Source organism: Haliotis asinina, chromosome 6 (genome assembly GCF_037392515.1).
Source record: "Haliotis asinina isolate JCU_RB_2024 chromosome 6, JCU_Hal_asi_v2, whole genome shotgun sequence".
In the NCBI taxonomy this organism is placed as follows: Eukaryota; Metazoa; Mollusca; class Gastropoda; order Lepetellida; family Haliotidae; genus Haliotis; species Haliotis asinina.
This window is the reverse complement of record NC_090285.1, coordinates 1,140,997-1,165,100: the sequence shown is the minus strand read 5'-3', so window position 1 is coordinate 1,165,100 and position 24,104 is coordinate 1,140,997. Positions and strand designations below refer to the sequence as shown.

Sequence of the window (24,104 nt, the reverse complement as noted above, 5' to 3'; positions counted from 1 at the left end):
GCGCTCATATTTGATATCTTATAATGATCTTTTTCTCTGTTTTATTATGAAGACGGAAATTGTTTTTATAAACTTTAATGGACTTCAATACTGATGTATGTAATTCGTATTCATTTACCATACAATGGAGGTTGTTATCGGGACAATACAGCAATCTGATAAACTAGGTAACCCATATCATAAATGTGCAATGTGCATGACACGTAGTACTTCCATTAAACTTCATTCACGCCATGCGAATCCTAAAACGTTTAACATGACATTAATGACGTTGTCGCGAGTTTATTCACAGATTTTTGTCCCAATACGTAATGAACGACCTTCACCTTGGTGTACTGCTATGTATTCTCGATTCTCTTCTAATACATTTACTTACGATTTGCTTCTGGGTTAGGAGCGATATTAATAATGCCATTGCATGATAAAGAGATTATTAACCTCTCGAGTTTCCATATAATTAACACCACGTATTTAGAATAACATATATGTATTATGCGAGCCATGGGTGTTGTATTCCTAATGTATGATATTAGTTTATAATCTCTAGTTATCAGAGTAAGTGTGTATATTGTTGCGAGTGTGTATTTTCTGTATATTGTGTTATTAATTCAGTAATAATTATTATTGGGTCACAACATTTAGTGTTTAGAATAATAATTATGATGGGTCACATTTCGTTTTAATAGATGGTCAGCACTTTTAGGATTCTGGTTTTCCGAAAATTATCTCCTCTTAGTTTTCTATGTGTTTACTTCCGGGAGAGTTATTCGAGGGCATTCAACTTTCGGGAAATGACTGAGTATATGTATAAAGGTTGGTTGCCGTGTTGAGGGTGACACACATTCACATAACTGGAGGATATGCATCACGGCCAACGCTTGATCACCAAAACCCGTCAAGGCCTGAATCTACATTATCTGCTGTCAGACGGATCGCTGTGTTTACATTCTGCATTGTTGATTATCTCTCGTACGGTGACTTTGGTGAGTTTGCTATATTATATGCTGTGACCCATTGCCTTAGATTTTGTCTCATTTGTATTGAATTTGTAATCAGCATTGTGACTATTGACTTGTGACTTTGTATACCTTGTTCTCGTTGAATAATAATACATAATTTATGACTTGTCTTTGTTCTGTTTTGCTGGTTCACAGGGGGAATTTCTTACATTGTTTGTCACAGTAAATTGTTAACCGTAACAATATTGAATCGTCTCTATTATATAATAAAGAAGTCGATCATCCATGGCTCACAACTTCTAGAAAGCCTCTCAAACAGTTCCCTGACTATCTCTTTTCTTGTCATTAATGTGCATTGGAAGTCGTCACACGTATTCGCATGCTGCATGGAAAGATAGAAGCTTATCATTACACTGCAAAAGAAACTGCAAAAATCACCTGCTCCGCAAATTCGAGAGGCCATGTTTATCTTACCATGTTATGAGATGACATGTGACGTATACAGGAAGACTCTTACAGAGCCCTACTCAGCACCAATTTGTCTCCAGATAAGGCACACATGCCACCTGCCGTGTCAAATAGAAGGTTGACAATGAAATATCTATACGTTTTAATGATAGGTCAATCCTGTATTATGTCATTCACTAAATGCATTCCCAGCGAGGGTATTTTTGCCGAATGAGGTTATCTGTCTATGAATCCTTCGCACATCTTTGTACAGTGGTTCAGGCGACAACGTCAACATCAACGAAGCGTCTTCTTTAACTACCTTCCTTTCGCACATACATTGATATAAACTAAACGTCGTCTTGAATAACGTTCCCCGTGTTGGGTCAAGTCCGTGTTTTCTATGTCCAAAGATGATCACTCCGTGTCTACTTACGACAGTTGATGGAAGCTCAGAGAGAAGTATGTTTTATTTTGTGTGCTACTGATACACCGCATCGTGGGCATTAAAGTTGTCAGTGACATTTGTTGAAAGTAGCAATCAGTCATATTCAGAGAAATCAGCGCTATTATCTCAGCGAAACATTTGTATGCAACTGGAACCAAGAGAAGCATTAACCTTGTCACCAAGAGAAGCATTAATCTTGTCACAGACACTCGACTAAGTGTGGTAGTAATATATAAGGTGTGAACTGAGGACGTAACCAGTTCCAAATTTATCATACTCATATATAGTGCCCATAGCCAAATGCGCCTAATTCTTGGCATTCTCGAAAACATGCGAATCCACGGAAGAACACATGTTCTCTTACCAAGATGTGTCGACTGTGTTACGTCGTAATAAGGTTGTTCAACGTATTGTGTTAAAAAAGTTAAGTATTGTTTTTCATTGAAATCCATTTTAACGAATTGTGTATAGGTGGACTTGTTCATAGTTCTGAGATCTCGCCATATGTAGCGCCGAATCACAGGCTGGTCTGATGACAGTGAAGCAAATACGTCTCAGACTCATGCTAGTTGCCGTATCCGTTGCAGATATCAAGTTGTGCTTTGACGGCAGGGAGCCTCTGAAGAGTAGTGATGGACAAACCCTATTGTTCTGTGGGCGTGGTCCCTCCAGGGTGAACTGTCCTGTGCAAAGTTTCTGTAACATCGACCCCGCTGACAGGTTTGCGGTCTGTTGTCTGAACTAGTAAAACACACAGGCTTATGCTCACATCTGTTATGTCAGTTTCTTTTCTTTCGTGACTGTTGCCTACAGTCAGGATTTTACATTATCCATGATTTATGTTGTGCATGGTGACTTCAATAATTAGGAAGAATAGCCCATATCTATTAAAGACGTTTTTTTCATAAATAAAATAACTATTTCATATGTTTATATATTAACTCAGAGCTACACATGGATCGACTCGAGTAAAACTGCTACAAGAGGCGTACATCAGACTGTATCAGCCGTGATATTTTCACTTACGTCTAAATTGCTGAAACATCCTATCGTCTGCCTTGCACCGACCGGCGTTAAACATGTCTAGATAAGCAGCTTTACACACTGTAATGTTTTATAACAACAGAGGATGTTACTTTTCTGCTCGGAAACCTGTAAACAATCAGCGATAAGCATTGTTGAGAGGGGGCTGGCAGTTGACATTTGTCACGAAACACAGACACGTCACATCTGTAGCTGATTAGATATGCTCAAATTGTAACACCTATATAATCACCATGCATAATGCATCAGGTTGATGAACGCCAAGTGTGTCTCCCTGTCGTCTCATCATGCTGTTAGTGCACAATATCATCGTGGGGATGACGAGTACACGACGGGGTGTTCCGCGAGTAAGAAATGTTAGAAAATAGGAAAGATGGCAACTTTGCAAACCGATGTTGTGTCGTGTAATCGATTTGTCCTCAAACCATGTTGGAGAAAAGATCCTGTAACCTTAACATGACGGTATGTATTTCTGAAAATTCGTAGTGTCTGCGTGCGATAGTCCTACAGAATACGGAGGCGATGGCACGCATTATGCAGCTCGTTGAAAGGTAACTCATTGATCATCGTGCTGTGTGGCGATAAGTAAATATATTCCCAGGTACATTAGTATACATCCCTTTCCATCATTGCAAATATCTACAAGAAGCACATTGTACGTTATGGATCTGTCATAAGCATGTCATTCTATGAATATGTCAGCCTATTCTGCGCAACCAGTGTCACCCTCAAAAACACGTGCAGGGGCAAGTCAAGCGTTGAAGATAGAGATGGCAACCTTAGTGAAATAACAAATACTGGTTTGTCTGGTCCAGACTCGATCATTTACTGGACTCTCACGAAACATGGTCCATTAATATATATCTCACAGTTTACCTCGTCAGTCCGGGCGATACTCTTCCCGGTGTGTTGACAGTGATATTACTGTCATATCTCCTATTATATTCCTATTATATGGAAGGACAGGTATAAATGCTGCTACAGCCTATTGTCAGGGGTTGTTCATACTTGGACCCATTCATCAGGCTTGGTGTAAAGGCTTTTACCTACTGGTGCTGTCCCATATTGGACTAAGTGTACTGACACTTAGACTATAAACCTAAGACTGTATGTAAAATCATGAATTGAATGTTCATTGTTTGTTTGTTTGAAACATTTAATGATTCACATTAAAGAACAGTATTTACTGATGTCTGCCAACTGTTGTCTCCATATGAGATTGCACAACGCGTCGTTAAAAATGGTAGAGGATATGCTAGGTTGTGGTTGAGGGAGGAAAATATATCTTCGCTAACAAAGACACGTTCCCACCCACAAAACTCAGAAGACTGGATTCCCGATCTAACCGTCTGTTCCGTCAAGTTACAGAAGCCTTGAAAACAACATTCCTGTTGTCCATTACAGATGGGGTCCGTCATAACACACCAACGTAACTTTGTACGGCGCATTTCGGGTACATATTGTTATACAGATTAGTGATAGTCATTTGTAACGTGGGTACATTTACCGTCACATCGGCCAGGGTAATGCTAGTTACAGGAGGCTACTAGACAAGACAAAGATCGAGTACAAGCCAAGCTGTCACCTTAAACCTCCAGATCATCTTATAGTATTATGAACGTTTCAGAATAGAACATGAGACGCATGGCTGTAGCCCATGTCCAAGGTGTCGTGAGTACACCTCTGTCTTGTATGACAATAACAGTACCATCAATACACATGTGAATGTTTACTTCTAATGTGGACATTAACAAGCAAACCACTGCAAACATAAGTGCTGATAGTTTGATAAGTAAAGATAGCTATAATAAACGTTCCCCATGATGGTTATTCAAAGCAGGGCTTTTTACACGTGCGACCACACCCATTGCTGCAGCATTTCAGATTCCCATTACAGTCGTTGTCACAGAAACACTGGTTAACACATACTCCAGCCCATCCTGATGTCACGGCGGGGCAACTGCCAGGCTTCTCAACACGTTTGTCTGCAGAAAGGAAATATGATCAGTCTGATTAGACTCGGACAATTAGATAAGTGCCACAGTAAAAAAAGTCATTTTCCACTTTTACGTGACACTTCCATCAATTTCGAAACAACACATGCCATTACAAGATGATTAGATGACACATAAGTGTGTCTGGAAAACACACAAGGATTATTAGACAGCAAACCAAGACGATTAGATGACACGCACGAATGATAAGAATGCATGAAAGGATGGTAAGATGACATGCAAAGATGACTGGATTACACACTAGAATGATAACACAGCACACGAAGATGATTAGAGGATACACAAGAATCGTTACACGTAACACAAAGCAGACGGGTTGACATTAAAAGAATGATAATATCGCGTAAGAATATTATCAGAGCACACCAAAAGACCGTAACACTGCACAGAAAGGTGACTGGAAGACACATACTGATAATACGGTTGCAATCAATAATGTTCCTGTTATACACAAGAGTGCTGTTAACACAAGCAAGGATGAACTGATAACACAAATCACAAGATACGATTGTACAGAAGGATGACAAGATAACACACCATGATGATGCGATGACACACAAGGATGACGACATGACAAATAAGGATGACATGAAACCACTAAAGGATAATTACATAACACGCAAGGATGGTTAGATAACACCCAAGGTACACCAGATAATACAAATGAATGACGAGATTACATACAAGGATGATTAGACAACACATAAGGATAATTAGATGGCATACAAGATAACGCAACAAGATGGTGACATGACACAAACGGATGACTAGATAAAATATAATGATAATTTCATGACACATGGATGATGAGATGACATAGTGGTGATTAGATGACACATGGATGATGAGATGACACAGTGGTGATTAGATGACACATGGATGATGAGATGACACAGTGGTGATTAGATGACATATGGATGATGAGATGACACAGTGGTGATTAGATGACACAGTGGTGATTAGATGACACATAGATGATGAGATGACACAGTGGTGATTAGATGACACAGTGGTGATTAGATGACACATGGATGATGAGATGACACAGTGGTGATTAGATGACACATGGATGATGCGATGACACAGCGGTGATTAGATGACACATGGATGATGAGATGACACAGTGGTGATTAGATGACACAGTGGTGATTAGATGACACAAGGATGATGAGATGACACAGTGGTGATTAGATGGATGGATGATGAGATGACACAGTGGTGATTAGATGACACATGGATGATGAGATGACACAGTGGTGATTAGATGACACAAGGATGATGAGATGACACAGTGGTGATTAGATGACACAAGGATGATGAGATGACACAGTGGTGATTAGATGGATGGATGATGAGATGACACAGTGGTGATTAGATGACACATGGATGATGAGATGACACAGTGGTGATTAGATGACACATGGATGATGAGATGACACGGTGGTGATTAGATGACACAAGGATGATGCGATGACACAGTGGTGATTAGATGACACATGGATGATGAGATGACACAGTGGTGATTAGATGGATGGATGATGAGATGACACAGTGGTGATTAGATGACACATGGATGATGAGATGACACAGTGGTGATTAGATGACACAAGGATGATGAAATGACACAGTGGTGATTAGATGGATGGATGATTGGATGACACAGTGGTGATTAGATGACACATGGATGATGAGATGACACAGTGGTGATTAGATGACACATGGATGATGAGATGACACAGTGGTGATTAGATGACACAAGGATGATGAGATGACACAGTGGTGATTAGATGGATGGATGATGAGATGACACAGTGGTGATTAGATGACACATGGATGATGAGATGACACAGTGGTGATTAGATGGATGGATGATTGGATGACACATAATAATGATTACCTGAGCGCCCTCGTTTGAGATATTTGACCCAGAATCTTGAAATTCGAGGATCAGCTATTGGTCCTCGGTAGCAGCAGATACCAGGGCTTTTACAGTAGGTGTTACTGGGGCACTGGAAGTTGGTTCTACAGGATACCTCGTTACCAAAGTAGTTCAGGGCTGGCAGGCCAACTGGACATGTCCCAGACGGTGCAGGAGAGTCACCTGTTGATATTTTAAACCATAAAAGTCTATCACATTCATTCAAAACGCAGGTGATATTCAATAAATGATATTGTATGTCCTTTTGTAACTTTGCTGCATGTTGTTTACCATGAAAAGTTAAACTGACTCCACCTCTGTTCTCAAAACAATCCCAGACTTTCTTTACCTAGGTTTATCTTTTCTACTGCCTCTAGACCCATGTTCTCTTCTTCTTATCAGATTTATATACATGAACAATCTATACGTAAAAACTAAATCGGTAAAGGGATGGCGTGTTGTACTTACTAACACAGGTTGGCACTGCCGGACAAAAGTTGTATAAACACCATGCCAGTAGTCGACAAACGCCTGCGGTGCAGTTGACATTCAACTGCACAGAAAACATAGTACATTATCGCAAAAAGGCATAAAATGACTCCAGGGTTCAATGAGCAGGGCATTGGTGTTACTTGAGATATGGACGCACACACAGGTTCATGTGGAACGTATGTGGAGGTCTATGCATTGCATAGGAAATTCTTCTAGAGGTCTGTGCATTGCATATGGATGGAGTGTTTGTGGAGGACTGTGGATCGTATATGGAGTGTTTGTGGAGGACTGTGGGTCGTACATGGAGTGTTTGTGGAGGACTGTGGATCGTACATGGAGTGTTTGTGGAGGACTGTGGATCGTACATGGAGTGTTTATGGAAGTATGAGCATTGAATATGGACTACCCGTGAGTGCCTGGACATTGTATAGGGTTAGTTTGTGGAGGGCTGTGCATTATATAGGGAGTGTTTTAGAGGTATGTGCATTGTGTAGGGAGTGCGTGCGTTCGTGCGTTATATAGGGAGTGTTAGTGCATGTATGCGTGGCGTGTGTGTGGTGTACATGAGATGATTGAGCTGTATGTGTGGAGTACATATAGGCCTTATGCGCATTGTAGGTGGAGCGGGGTTTTGGTGGAGCCTGCGTTGAGCAGGGAGTAAGTTCAAATGCATTCATGCTGTTAGCAAATCATAATAGAAGTGAAGTATTCCATGTTTGTGTATCATAGTACTTAGACACATGGACACGGAATGCATGCAGGTGTCGCCACAGCTATAAAACAACCCGACTGCTGCATTGTCCTACTTACCCCGGGGGTACAGGGGTCTTGCAGCAGACTGCCAAGGGATCCATCTGGAGAAATACCAACTGTAAAGCCAAACTATTTGATTTATGTTTAAAGAAAACGAATTTGGCTTAGTACTTTTACTTTAAATCAAACGCATTCTTGACATGCGCCTTTGCTTAAAACAGGATGTATGCGCTTTTGGAAAAGCATGCTTTTTGTTTTGCTAAAAAATGTTACCTATTTTGAGAGGTGAAAATCAGAAATGACTGTTATATGGTCGCATGACTGTCAATTTTTTGCCAAGAGAAACCTATGTTTGATATTGTTGTATAAGCAGGATTGGAAGAGATATTTTGTTTTGAAGTACAGTACTTTCATATCTGTAGCAATAATTCCTGTATTTGTAAATACAAGTTATTACGATACCTCTAAACCGTCTGAAGCTTTTCCAAATATATATTGGTGTTCCCAATTATTTTCGCCTAACATTTCCGCAGCATCATATCATATATTTTTATATCATACATTTTATACTTGGTATGTATATAAATCTCATGTAATATTCGACAGAGAAATGTGTATACGGCACCTTATGTTCAAGTAGCCATCTTTGAAGCAGATGTACTCAGCATAACTATACGAGTGCAGCGAGAGTCCAAAGACCATGGACCATGTTTCATCTGATACGAAGATGGACCCCTTGCCCAGATTTATTATATCACCATCTCTGGGTATCCCAGTACAGTACACATACAATAACAGCACGTCTTTGCCAATACTTTAGCCATTCTCAGGCACAAATTTACTGGAACCCTCCGTCAACACATGCAGGCTGTTTTTTTTTCACCTGTGGTGGAAGATGTGATTTTCAGATGACTCTTTAAGTTTAACTAATCACACGAGATATTTGCTAATACCTGAGCCTGAATCAGTGTCATAACGCGCTCCTCTTCCTGTTCCTGACCCCAAACCTGAAACTGGTCCTGATCCTGTGTTTAAGAGTGAACTTGAGAAGGAGTCTTGGTCTGAATCTCGGTCTGATCCTGAACTTGAGTCTGCGCCCAAATCTGAACTTGAGCCTGAGTCTGAGCTAAAGATTGAGCCCGAGCTGAAGCTTGAACCTGCGTTTAAGCCTGATCCTGAACTTGAGTCTGAGCCCGAAGCTGAGCTTGTGCCTGAGCCTGAACTAAAGCTTGAACCCGAGCCTGAGCTAAAGCTTGACGCTATGTCTGAGCTGAAGCTTGTGCCTGAGCTAGAGCTTGAACCTGAACTTGATCCTGAACTTAAGCTTGAGCCCGAGCCTGAGCTTGTGCTTGAGCCTGAGCTAAAGGTGGGGCTTGAACCTGAACCTGAACCTGAACTTGAGCCTGAGCCTGAACTTGAGGATGAGGTCGAACCTGAGCCTGAACTAAAGACTGATGCTAAGCCCGAGCTGAAACTTGTGCCAGCGCTTGAACTTGGTCCTGAGCTTGATCCTGAACTTAAGCCTGAGCCCGAACCTGAGTTTGTGCTTGAGTCTGAGGTGAAGGTGGAGCTTGTACCCGAACCTGAGCTAAGGCTTGAGCCTGAGCGTAAGCTTGAGCTAGAGCCTGAGCCTGAGTCTGAGCCTGAACCCGAGCTGAAACTTGAACCTGCGCTTGAGCCTGAGCCTGAGCCTGAGCCTGCACTTGAGCTTGAGCCCGAACCTGAGCCTGAACTAAAGCTGGTGCCCGATCCTGATCCTGAGCCTGAGCTAAAGATTGATGCTAAGCCCGAGCTGAAACTTGCGCCTGCGCTTGAGCTTGGTCCTGAGCTTGATCCTGAACTTAAGCCTGAGCCCGAACCTGAGTTTGTGCTTGAGCCTGAGGTGAAGGTGGAGCTTGTACCCGAACCTGAGCTAAGGCTTGAGCCTGAGCTTAAGCTTGAGCTAGAGCTAGAGCTAGACCTAGAGCTAGTGCTAGTGCTAGAGCCTGAGTCTAAGCCTGAGCCTGAGCCTGAACCCGAGCTGAAACTTGAACCTGTGCTTGAGCCTGAGTCTGAGTCTGAACTTGAGCCTGAGCCCGAACCTGAGCCTGAACTAAAGCTGGTGCCCGATCCTGAGCCTGAGCCTGAGTCTGAGCTAAAGATTGATGCTACGCCAGAGCTGAAACTTGCGCCTGCGCTTGAGCTTGGTTCTGAGCCTGAGCCTGAGCCCGAGCTGAAGCTTGATCCTGCGCTTGAGCCTAATCCTGAACTTGATCCTGAACTTGAGTCTGAGTCCGAACCTGAGCCTGAGCTAAAGCTGGAGCTTGAACCCGAACCTGAGCTAAAGCTTGAACCAGAGCTAAAGGTTGATCCTGAGCCTGAGCCAGAGGTAGAGATTGCTCCTGAGCCTAGTCCTGAACCAAATCCTGAGCCAGAGCCTGAGTCTGAGCCTGAACTTGAACTTGGACCTGAGGGGAAGTGATGTGAACTGTGATTAATAATTGCTATAGGATGAATAAGTCTTTATGACGTTCTGCTGATTATCTAGAACTCCAATCTATTATATCTACTTTAAATGAAATACATTTTCTAATGTAAAACACAAAACATGAAAATGGCGAATGACATCGGCTATGCAAACCATGTACGAGAGATCTGTTACCGGGCGACATAGATAATCTCAACCAAGCGTCTTCCGATATCAATTGCAACATCAAAAGTTGATAAAGTTACTAATAGGATATTTTCACCTTTCTTCAGCGAGTGTTGATATAACTGATACCAGTAGACACGAGAGTGAGATTCCATTTATCATAAGAAAAGCCCATTCTTTATTAGTTTTCAGTGAAAAATGTGCACCTCTCAACTCTCTACTACCATCAGACTTGCAGTGCCGCGATGTCATAGCATTGTGACTTTATCGAGTTCAGGACGTCAAAGCATTGTCAGGACATTGTATAAAATCCACTCACAAAATCATAACTCCTAGGAGATATCAAATGATCTCACATGATATCTCCCGTCGAACACAGTTTTGGTAGAAGAGCATACTAATGATACTTTGCCAGAAGAACATTCTGATACCCAGGAAAGGAGCATACGTATTCCTCGTAGACAAATGGACCGATAACTTGAACAATAACATGCTTGTAGACAAGTGGTCGGAAATCTAGTAGAAAAATATACTGGTAGGCAAAATGGCTATTACCTAACTGTCAGGAGAATATATTGATGTTTGTTTGAAGAACACACCTGGACCAGAGCCAAAACAGCATACGGCGTATTCACGTCCAGACCCTTGGACACAGTAAGTATTTAGTGGACATCTTCTCCCTCCTCGACCACAATACAGCTGCTGAAGGTCTCTGTCTAGTGCAGGTGTACCCACAGGGCAGACGTCAGGATACGGTGGAGGCGGGTCTGAGAGATGAGAAACTGTCATGAACTGGATACCAACATTTTGGATGTAATGGTTTCTGCGTGTCACATGGGCGAGGGGAAATGTTAAAGAATCATTTTTCATTGAAAGTATTTCTAAATCTCTCTAAAGACAATATTAGCTATCTAGAAATTTAACGTTTTTGGTTTGCAAACAATGATACATTGAAAAGTCTCTTATTTCTCGTTTGTTTCAATTAGACTTCATATTAGATATTCTTGATTTTTCCTTAGTAAGCCTAGACATCTGTTTTGTCCTTATTGATTTCGACAACACAAAAAGTAAAAATAACCCAAAAATAAACAAACAACCGAACAAACTATGTCACCGTGAATTAGTGTTAGTCGGGACCTACCAATGCAAGTTGGAACTACCGGACAACTAGGTAGTCGACAGTCCTCAACAAGTCGACAGACACCTCTTGTGCAGTTGACATTCACCTGGACACAATAAACAAACCTCGTTGCAATTGTGTTGTTGACCACTAGATTATATGTTACAGTATTTTAAAAAGATGAAAATGCCAGAGAAATAAGGAAAGGTATGTTAAGAAAGAAGTCCTGATATAAACGTTGTATAACGTACACCTGGAGTGCAGGGATCCACCAGGACTGGGGGCCGGGGACGTGCTGCAGAGAGAGAGAGAGAGAGAGAGAGAGAGAGAGAGAGAGAGAGAGAGAGAGAGAGAGTTACTGTCTGCTGATCATGAAGTATACATTTACATGTGTACAGTAGAATGAGTTACCTTTACATAAGATTGTCACAGAACCTACTAGAAATTGAGATTGTCTATGTTTACAGTCAATCTTTCTCTGATCATTGTACTCGCAATTGCATCTTTATTATGTCTGAATCATGAGGTGTCTTACATTACATTAAATCTAACACCTGAAATAGGAACACCTTCTGCAGTTTCATACTGATAAGACAAAGTTAACATCAAACATGGCTGTGGCACCAAACAAGTTGATTGAGAAGCAACAGGTCAACACACCTGGTGGGCTGATTCCTGGCACTCGGACACAACAGACAGCTCCTCTAAAACAATCAGTATTGAAGGGGCATGCATACCCGTCTCTGCACGAGATTTCAACAAGCGAACCATTCAGCGCAGGCTTTCCCACAGGACACTGAAGTAGGGGTGCTGGAGATGGATCTGCAAAAGGAGAAACAAGCTCGACAATTTATACTTGTATCGGAAACCATCACATCACAACCTTCTCCCAAAAGTCTATCTCTGTATATGAAACTGTTTTGACAAGGCCAGTTACCTGAATAAATCAAACATGTAACTGCATTCATCTTTGGAGGCTGATGCTACTATGACTACGACAGGAATGACATGTACTCTTATTTCCTGCTAATGTACAGGCTTGTCTTGTATGTCATTGAGCCATCATGTAAGAAATGTGTCTTTGAAAACCCCAAACCTAGCTTTGTGAAGATATTTTCTTAAAAACTCATAAGACGTTTCATTACATGAGTTAAGTTCTTTATTAAACGCTGAAATGCTCAAGAATCAATGACTGTGCATAATAAGGTTGGTTGCCCTGTTGACGGACCACACACACAGACTCGCAGTTATACTGGAGTTGTGTCATCATTCGGCTTATCTACATCTGTCTGCCTGTTCGTGTGTTTGTCAACATCGACCTACATTCACGACTGACCGCTCGCCGTGTAATATTCAATACAACTGTTCCTCACTCTCAAACCAAGATTTTGGTGAGTTGATATTATATCTGTGACCCATTACGTTAGATTTGATTCAGTTGCATTGTACTAGAAACCTCTGTTGTGAATCATTGTATCTTGTTCTTTCGTTAATACATAATATTGAATATTTTAGACTTGTATGTTTTATATTGTCCTGGTTCGTATACCGTTATGTCATAAAAGACGTGTGGTTTCATTTCCTGCTTGTGTATATGCCTGTTCTGTTTTTCACTGACCCATAATATAAGAAAGGTGTATTTGAAATTCACAAACCCAGATCTGGCCACCTATTTTCTTAAAAACACATAGAACTTTTGATTAAAGGGAATAAATTCTTTTTGAATGAAACATTCCCAATGCAGTAGCATTTCCATAAGGTTGTATCAGAAGCATTTATGTTATAAGTTATTGGAAACGTCCAGACACCTTATCGCAAAACTGAAATGGCTGCGTGAAGTATAAACATATGCTTATGGTAGTGCAATGAAAGGTCGGTGATTGTAAAATCATGCTTCAAGCCTTCAAATCACGATTAGTATCACAATCAAGCAAAAGTAAGAAATGCACGACCCAAATATAAAAAAGTGGGGATTATCATTGTGCATCGACCAAGGAATATCAAGGCATATACCGTACCAACACATTCTGGGCGCGCAAAACACGGCCAGTAGTCGCAGTCAGCTACCAGTCGGCACTCGCTTCTTGTACAGTTCACATTTACCTGCGTACAGAGAAACATTGTGCACCAACACGTGTCGAATGAATTACACAGGATTACATAAATCCAAAATATATCAGTAATTCTTATCAATCCTTCTCAGGATGATATTCTTGGGTATGATTGTCTGACAAATCCGTGTGTACTTACCCCAGGTTCACATGGATCTCCAGTGCTTGAGCTTGGTATTGGCAATGGAGCTGGTCTAGGTGTGGCTGGTGTTGGTGAAACTGGTAAGGGGAAACGAAGTTGAATTCATTTTTGTATAAAAAGGGCACTTTTTGTTTGCGATAAATGTCCCTTAATATTAGAACAGATTGTCGTTATTGTTGAAGATCATATTCATACCCGGTAGAATAACATTCTGATATGGCGTTGAGGAACGCACCGTTTGTTTGTTGTTTAACGACACACTCTGCAATATTCCAGCTATATGGGGCCGGTCAGTAAATAATCGAGGCTCAAACTAGCAATCTTTTGCTCAACACCATGGACATCGATCTGCGCAATTAACCTGCATCAGTCAGGACAGCGAGCATCCGTTAGAAGAGGATACAAAATACAAACAGGACCTAGGTCAACAGCTGAAAGTACATCACAGTACATGGTGCCAGCATGGACCTTAGTTGCATCTACACGATCCATCAACCCCCAGCGATTTTAGGGACATTTAGCCATAATTTAAAGGCATAAAAATACTACACATAAAAGATCTGGTATGTTTAAGTTTCCTTCGATATTTGGGGGACTTACGTATCATCAGTACTTTAACCTCTAACAATACAACCACTAACAATCTCACCTGTTGGAGGAAGCCAAATTTGTACTTGCTAGAGAAACATACATAGTCGTGGTAAAGGAAAATGCCGGTAGATGAACTGATTTCAAAAGGGAGGGTTTAGCAAAACATAATTATTAATGTTTGTTTGAAGAACACACCTGGACGAGAACTAAAACAGCAGACAGCATATTCATCCCCACGACCAATGACACAATAAGTATTTGGTGGACATCTTCTCCCTCCTCGACCACAATACAGCTGCTGGAGGTATCTGTCTAGTGCAGGTGTACCCACAGGGCAGACGTCAGGATATGGTGGAGACGGGTCTGAGAGATGAGAAACAGCCATGAACTGGATACCAACACTGTTGATATGTGTATGTCTTTGTGCGTGCAGCTTTGGCGGGGAGAAATGATGAATAACCATATTTCAGTAAAAGTATTTCTAAATCCATCGAAAGACAATTTAACTAATCATCTTGAACTCTTTTATGGTGCAAATAATGATAAACTGAAGAGAGTTTCTATACTACTAAAAGAAAGAAACTCATAGCTGAAAATTGTTATCGGTTTATACACTTAAGGTTCAGTAATTCAGGGCAGTCGTGAAGAAAACCTGAATGAACATTAACGGTCCAATGCTGCAAGAAACTGCACGTCACAAATAACAAGTGTCCAAAGTCCAGGTCGCAGAGCAGTCAGTATCTTGTGTGGCCACCATTAACATCAATGGTTGTCTGGCATCGGCATCCCATAGACTGGACCAGATTCCGGATGAAGTGCCTGGGAAGGACTTGGTACTCTTCCCTCAAGGCCACAAACAGAGTAGGTAACGTCTGTGGCTGAGGGTCACGCTGTCGCACACGACGATCCAATTCGTCCCACAGATGTTAAATAGGGTTAAGATCTGGTGATCGTGAGAACCTATCAAGAACCTGAACGTTGTTCTGTGCAAGGAAACCTCTGGTTATTCTTGTGGTATGCGGCCGAACGTTATCATGTTGAAAAATGACTTTCTGGTGATTCATGAAAGGAAGGACATGAGGCGTGATAATTTCACCACGGTAAGGTCGAGCTGTCAAATTGCCCTGGACGTGAATATGATCTGACCTGCCACTGTATGAGATTCAAGCCCCAACCATGACACTGTCACCACCAAATCTGTCCACTTCTTGTACACAATTTGTAGCGTGGCGTTCGTTACGATAAACACGTGCTCTTCCGTCGGGATGTCGTAACATGTTACGTGACTCATCACTGAAGATAAGAGTTCTCCACATTTGCAATGGCTATGGGAGATGTTGTCGACACCACTGTCTGCGTTGTTGCCGATGTTGACGTGTAAGGACAGGTCCTCGCAAAGGTCTTCTGGAACGAATACCAGCCTCACGTAAGCGGTTCCTCACAGTCTGATCAGAAATTGTACTGAGTCCTGGCACTACCGATGTTGTGGAGGACGCTGTGGTGAACACATGTAGTTGCCTTGCAATCGCAGACTGAGACTCCCCAGCCTCCAAATGACCAAGGCATGACTTTAACACCACATTTAAGATTGTCAACTGTCGCAAGAGCCTTGAAACCTCTCTCTCTCCCCCAACCGACTTTTATTGGAAGTGATGTATGGAATGTCCGTGCAAACGGTAACGAATGAATTTCTTCCCGTGCACAATTTATTGCATGCATTGAGGAAAACAATGTTTGTTGTGGTTTGGCGAGTTGTCCTCAATGATAATGTATTCAAACTCGGGAATGTTTGCAGACAGCGCTCACTATAGATATACTAAATTACATAGACATCAATGATTCAAATCCGGAAAGTTACATGGAAAGATACTACCTATGCGTTTCTATTTTTTGTGCAGTTTAGTTCTCTGTCGTTTCAATGTGACGTTATGATAGATATGCAATAACAGCTTTTGAGATTTGTTTGTCTTGCAAACATTGATACACTGATAGTTGTTTTAGAATAGTATCATGGCGCACATACAAAAACATCTGTGAAGTAATTCCACACATCTGTACTGCCGTCAGGTATTTCTACAGCTTCCAAACTGTCATTTATAGAGATGCCATCGCGCATTAGTTAGTCAGGACCTACCAATGCAAGTTGGAACTACCGGACAACTAGGTAGTCGACAGTCCTGAACAAGTCGACAGACACCTCTTGTGCAGTTGACATTCACCTGGACACAATAAACAAACGTCATGACAATTGTATTGTTGTCTACTAGAGTATATGTTACAGTATTTTAAAAAGATGAAAATGCCAGAGAAATGAGGAAAGGTATGTTAAGAAAGAAGTCCTGATATAAACGTTGTATAACTTACACCTGGAGTGCAGGGATCCACCAGGACTGGGGGCCGGGGACGTGCTGCAGACAGAGAGAGGGAGACAGTTAGATACTTACTGTCTGCTGAAGTATACATTTACATTCCACAGTAGAATGATGTGACTTTACATAAGATTGTCACAGAACCTACTAGAAATTGACACAGCGTATGTTTACAGTCAATACTTCATTAATCCTTCTTCACGCTAGTGTACCTTTTCCAGGCCCAAATTATGAGGTGTGTTATGTTACATAAAACTCCAAGAGCTGAAATGCGATCATCTTATGCAATCTCATAATAAGACAATGTTAACATCGAACATAGCTGTGGCACCAAACAATCTAATTGAGAAAGAACTTGGGTACCCAATAGAAACACACACCTGGTGGGCTGATTCCTGGCACTCGGATACAGCAGACAGCTCCTCTAAAACACTCAGTATTGAATGGGCATGTATTTCCCTCTCTACATGAGATTTCGTCGCCAGAGGCATTAAGCGCAGGCTTTCCCACAGGGCACTGTACTGATGGTGCTGGAGATGGATCTGTGACAGGAAGAAACATACGGCAACTGGCATGTGTATTTATGGCCACCTTTATCTGTACATAAAACTATCTGGACATGACCAACCACTGATGACCACCTGTATCTGTACATGAAACTACCTGGACATGACCAAGCATTGATAAACCTGTGTCTGTACATGAAACTATCTGAACATGACCAACCACTGATGACCACCTGTATCTGTACATGAAACTACCTGGACATGACCAAGCATTGATAAACCTGTGTCTGTACATGAAACTATCTGGACATGACCAACCACTGATGACCACCTGTATCTGTACATGAAACTACCTGGACATGACCAAGCATTGATAAACCTGTGTCTGTACATGAAACTATCTGGACATGACCAACCACTGATGACCACCTGTATCTGTACATGAAACTACCTGGACATGACCAAGCATTGATAAACCTGTGTCTGTACATGAAACTATCTGAACATGACCAACCACTGATGACCACCTGTATCTGTACATGAAACTACCTGGACATGACCAAGCATTGATAAACCTGTGTCTGTACATGAAACTATCTGGACATGACCAACCACTGATGACCACCTGTATCTGTACATGAAACTACCTGGACATGACCAAGCATTGATAAACCTGTGTCTGTACATGAAACTATCTGGACATGACCAACCACTGATGACCACCTGTATCTGTACATGAAACTACCTGGACATGACCAAGCATTGATAAACCTGTGTCTGTACATGAAACTATCTGGACATGACCAACCACTGATGACCACCTGTATCTGTACATGAAACTACCTGGACATGACCAAGCATTGATAAACCTGTGTCTGTACATGAAACTATCTGGACATGACCAACCACTGATGACCACCTGTATCTGTACATGAAACTACCTGGACATGACCAAGCATTGATAAACCTGTGTCTGTACATGAAACTATCTGGACATGACCAACCACTGATGACCACCTGTATCTGTACATGAAACTACCTGGACATGACCAAGCATTGATAAACCTGTGTCTGTACATGAAACTATCTGGACATGACCAACCACTGATGACCACCTGTATCTGTACATGAAACTACCTGGACATGACCAAGCATTGATAAACCTGTCTGTACATGAAACTATCTGGACATGACCAACCACTGATGACCACCTGTATCTGTACATGAAACTACCTGGACATGACCAAGCATTGATAAACCTGTGTCTGTACATGAAACTATCTGGACATGACCAACCACTGATGACCACCTGTATCTGTACATGAAACTACCTGGACATGACCAAGCATTGATAAACCTGTGTCTGTACATGAAACTATCTGGACATGACCAACCACTGATGACCACCTGTATCTGCACATGAAACTACTTGGACATGACCATCCACTGATGACCACCTGTTCAGTTTAACATAGTGGAAGATTCACCGCAACATTTTGTCCTGAATCTTGTCGTGGCAGAATCCCGACATAGAGGAAGTTGGAATAACCACTGGAATGGTGTTCACTGTGATGAAAACGCCTCTGATGACTAATGCCTGTGCTTCACAAAACGAGTCATAAGAGTAATGCCTGTCTTTCTAAAGGTCAGTCACATGAGCCATGCCTGTGTTTCTCAAAGTCAGTCAGATGTGCAATGCCTGTGTTTCTTAAGGTCAGTCAGATGAGCAATGCCTGTATTTCTCAAGGTCAGGCAGATGAGCAATGCCTGTGTTTAACAAGGCTAGTCACATGGCCAATGTCTGTATTTCTCACTAGTCGCATGACTAATGGCTGCGCTTCTCAAGACCAGACAGATGAATGATGTCGTTTTTATCAAGACTAATCAAATGAATGGTGTCTGTATTTCTCCAGGCTAGTAAGATGATTACTGAATGTATTTTTCAAAGCTTTGAGGTTCAATACTGGTGCCATCATAGATACGAAATCTCTTTACAACACGCTTCCCGGATGAAACTATCTTTATGTATGCATACACTTGGACGCAGCTGACTGCGAGAGCACCAGTCTGTGTTCTGACGCAGGTTAACATTCAATTTATGTGGCCATAAGTCAGATAACACGCCAACTGGGTCAAGAAAGGCGATTCAATCCTTAAGTTTAACCTTTCTTCGTTTGTACCTTTTACCGTTAAGTATCTACCACGCCCACATACATACATATACACACTTACACGCCCTCTCACTCTTACACATACGCACGCACACACAGACATACATATACATCAAACAAAGAATAGCAAGGCAAAAGATCGTACCAACACAGGTTGGGAGCGCAAAACACGGCCAGCGGTCACAGTCAGCTACCAGTCGGCACTTGCCTGCTGTACAGTTCACATTTAGCTGCATACAGAGAAAGATGATGAAATATTTACTCATTAGAAGGCATATTATCATTAATTTCCTTAAGACATGATTATCACTTTCTCGAAAGCGATATGGCATTGATGCTTGGTAAATGTACTTACACCAGGTTTACACGGATCGACTGACCCTGCTCCTCTTGTAGGACCTGGTGTAGGACTTGGTGTAGGACCTGGTGTTGGCACTGGAAGACAAAACGCAGTTGCGTATACTATTCATCATGAATACATTATTTGTGTGTTTCGTAACTGTCCCCTGAAGTTAATCCCATTGGAATAGCGTTTTTTTTTAAAGCCTGTAATATTTATGTAGGAGGCTTGAATCTAAGGTGGATTTCCATTCGTGATTTAACACATCTATTGATCTAACAAGAAATTCATTAATAGATCTATTCACATCGCCAACTGTCAGGCACAACAATATGAAACCGAAACCGTGAGAGAATAATACATATCTGACATCAGTTGACCAAGAATGTTTTCCCATACTATCTACTTTTAAGAATATATTGCAATCTGTTGTCAGGCAGATTCCGCAGAGCTGCCTCCCTTCCCTTGAAGGAAATCTCTAGTCAACGTAGGTTGACAAGTTGTTCTTGTCTGGTGCTAAATGTTTAATAAGTTTGAATTACACCTGTTTAGTTCAGTTGTTACTGTATGAGAATTGGCCTAATTCTGTATGTTTATGTATGGCGGTACGTAGCATTGGATTGTGAACATAAGGCATTGTTCAAACTAGAAGTGCTTTATGGTTCAACTACTTTATTATACAAGGTCACAACGTTTCGAGACAGATTCTAGTCTCTTCTTCAGGTGAGGTGAGGAAAAAAAACTGAAGGGTTGTAGTATTTATACACATAACAGTAGACCGATAACAATGGGTAACAAGATATACAGGTTTGTATTGATTGATGTACAGGCTTCGATTGTACTAGTCGACCACTGACTATCAGGTTAAAAGAGCACAAAACATCAGTTCAAAATTTGGATCAGAAGTCTGCCGCATGTGAACACATCATGCACAACCCCAATCACAAGATTGTTTGGGACAACACCAGGATATTAGTTAGGAACGCCAGTGACTTCAAAAAACGGAAGCTCCTAGAAGCCATTGCAATCAAGCGGAAAAAGCCCTCAATCAACAGAGACGGAGGTGTTTACTTACCCAATGCATGGAACCACCTTATCCTCAGTGACTAATCTTTATCCAAACATCTTTACCTGTAACTCGTTAACCTAATCAACACAAGCCGGTACACCAATCAGTTGAAGCCTGTACATAAGTTGAAGCCTGTACATCAATCAATCGAAGCCTGTACATCAATCAATACAAACCTGTATATCTTGTTACCCATTGTTATCGGTCTACTGTTATGTGTATAAATACTACAACCCTTCAGTTTTTTTTTCCTCACCTCACCTGAAGAAGAGACTAGAATCTGTCTCGAAACGTTGTGACCTTGTATAATAAAGAAGTTGAACCATAAAGCACTTCTAGTTTGATTCCTCCAACTTCTAAAATGCCTTTGAAACAACTTATAAGGCATTGTTGTTTTAATTTTCAGTTGTAATCAAGTTTTGGCAGAGGTTGTTAGTGTATATTAAGAATCTTAAATCAATATTTTAAATATCATATTTGAGAATTAATACACACAGGACATTTGCGACATTCACCATGTGCCACGCAGTTAGGTGTGTTCAGGCTTACATTGTGGTACATTTACAGGCTAAATGATGAACTCTTTCCATACAAAAGAAAACACCAGATCCATATAATCAAATGTCTTGAATCTGAGTATTAAATATCTTAAAAATCACATTGGGTGACATGGTTCTAACTTAACCAATTACACCTGTATTTGAAACCTTTTTTCCACGTAAAGCTAGGTTCTGGATGTATTTAGTCAAATTCATTCTGTTTGAAAACAAAAAGCCTTTACAGATTCATTAATCAATTGACCATCATAAAACCAGTGTTTGCTTGTGGCCACAGGACCACCCCTAAAAATTATTGTAATTTCCGTCTTGTTTGAATTAACTGCTAACTTCCATTCTTTAGTACAGCTTTCTAAGACTTTTAATTGATTTTGTGAACCGACCACAGTATCCGAAACTAAAATAACGTCACACAGGACACATTTAATGGATTGCAATTTCTTGAGTTTATTTTACGACGTTTCGGGGCTTATCCTAGCCCCCTCATCAGGTTGAGCTGAACTGAACAGTAAGGCTTAACTGTTAACTCTGCCCATGACCTCACAATGCTTATGACGTCACAATGATATGACAACATAATACCAGTAGCTAACATGAATACTTAAACATAATAGAATTAGTAGTGAATGGTTACAGCTAATAGGACTCATAGAATGAATCTTTTTAAGAGTTAATAAGGCCTTGATAAGGATCTATGATTTCTAATTTAATCCAAGTTCGCCAGCTTCTAAATGCCTTTGAAGAATAAAATAACGTCATCAGTAAACAGGAGAGTAAGGACTTCTACAACATCCGGGTACATTTGAATATTATGCTTTCCACCTAAAATGATATCATGATATTAATCACCAATGAAGAAGGAAAATTACCGTGTACTTAAAAACGGACATTGTCTTAAACCAAGTGAGCAACCGAAAAAATCTGCAACCCCGTCTTTGCGACGCGCACAAGAACGAAGATCAGAATCCACTGATTTCAGAATGATTATCATTTTCCATTGTAAACCCGTTTAGGACGATTGACCAAGTCGAATGTTTCTTTGTGAAATCTACCAAATCTTTGTACAACTTATGCTTCTTTTTGATAATGTTTCTTAGAGCAGTGCGTACACAGTAAACATGTGATCCGTAGTAGAATATCCCTTTTCAAATCCTGGGTGGGATTCAGGAATCTTATCACGCATATTCGCCCAGTTTAAAATTGTATTGGCCATTATCAAAGTAAACACTTTCCTCAATATATTTTCTTTAGTGATATATACCGATAATTATCTGGATCGTTTCTGTTCCCCCTTTTATGAAGTGGAATTATGATAGAGCTTGACCAGCTGCTGGGAAACATTCCATGTTCAAACAGTTTATTGAAACATTTCGTAGGGAAAGGCATAATTCCGAATTTAGAACAATTTCTTATTTCCAGTATAATATCGTCAGGTCCAGCAGCATTCCTAGCTTTAAGATGATTGCCCCTTATAATATTTCCCATTCAGCAACAGAGCTCTCTGGCAGAAACTGATCTTCTTTTGTATAACAATTATAGTTGGAATCAACAGTATTCATTACATCATGGGATGTCGAGGCTAACATCTAACCATCTGAATATACACACACCCTTGAAGTGATTGAACCTTGGAGTTTTACAAATGCATTTTCTCCACGTATTTCTTTTTTTCTTATATGACGGATATGTTTCCAATATGCAGACGGGCTGTTTTAAGATCTTTCTAACCTTTCTTGTCTGCACATTCTACTATCAAACTTATATTTTCGACAACGATCTATATATTTATTTCTATTTTCGCAATGTTTCCTTCTATCATAATTGCTACGAAAAACTCTACGAAGGCGTTTACGAGCAATGCATGACGAGCATTTCTACAATCTGTTCGGTGTTAGTGATTGACGTCTTCAAGCAAACAATTATCTGAAGTAAAATGAAGGTCTACACAGTCATTTATGGCTCCATGTACATCTGTACCAATTGTTTCGAGTACAATTCCTCTCAAAGACATTGTGAGTTACCTTTTGCGAAATTATCGTAAAGTATCTTTCCACATTTAATACTTGTATACCCATTACCATCTTTCATGCTGTGATTAATACGGGGAAATTGCAAGTTAATTCAAGAGGTAAATGGTCAAAGTAATGCCAATCCCCAATATTTAACAAGCCGATGTACTGGAAGACATCATGCGAGCACATAATATGGTCATTGACACTAGCACCTTGATTCGCACACTATATATATATTTCCTTTGTAAATCGCCATATACAATCGCCATATACAATCGCCATAAACTCTTCCATTAACGATAAACAGTTGAAATGCGTAACATATGTCTAAACGTTTCTGGACAAATCTGTTTCAGTTGAATTGTGAGACTTCTGTGAATCAACATTCACATCATCGTCTTCATGAAA

General features: G+C 40.8%; 1 protein-coding gene across 4 annotated transcripts in view; it reads right to left on the bottom strand.

Annotated features, from left to right (window-relative positions):
- Nucleotides 1-4,612: 4,612 nt before the first annotated feature.
- Nucleotides 4,613-24,104, bottom strand: part of LOC137286265 (uncharacterized) — a 40,132-nt gene continuing 20,640 nt past the window's right edge. The window contains exons 12-29 of one of the 4 annotated variants that reach the window (XM_067818020.1): nt 20,074-20,153; nt 19,864-19,948; nt 17,422-17,583; nt 17,037-17,080; nt 16,807-16,891; nt 14,868-15,035; nt 14,079-14,158; nt 13,847-13,931; nt 12,489-12,650; nt 12,080-12,123; nt 11,850-11,934; nt 11,308-11,475; nt 10,392-10,523; nt 9,030-10,361; nt 8,134-8,192; nt 7,300-7,384; nt 6,811-7,014; nt 4,613-4,883 (exon numbers count right to left, since the gene is read on the bottom strand). In XM_067818020.1, the coding sequence (XP_067674121.1) occupies nt 4,726-4,883; nt 6,811-7,014; nt 7,300-7,384; nt 8,134-8,192; nt 9,030-10,361; nt 10,392-10,523; nt 11,308-11,475; nt 11,850-11,934; nt 12,080-12,123; nt 12,489-12,650; nt 13,847-13,931; nt 14,079-14,158; nt 14,868-15,035; nt 16,807-16,891; nt 17,037-17,080; nt 17,422-17,583; nt 19,864-19,948; nt 20,074-20,153 (3,218 nt within the window). In that variant the 3' untranslated portion in view covers nt 4,613-4,725. Of the gene's footprint in view, nt 4,884-6,810; nt 7,015-7,299; nt 7,385-8,133; nt 8,193-9,029; nt 10,524-11,307; nt 11,476-11,849; nt 11,935-12,079; nt 12,124-12,488; nt 12,651-13,846; nt 13,932-14,078; nt 14,159-14,867; nt 15,036-16,806; nt 16,892-17,036; nt 17,081-17,421; nt 17,584-19,863; nt 19,949-20,073; nt 20,154-24,104 lie in introns of all 4 variants that reach the window. The other 3 variants (XM_067818021.1, XM_067818018.1, XM_067818019.1) reach the window with 3 other exon arrangements.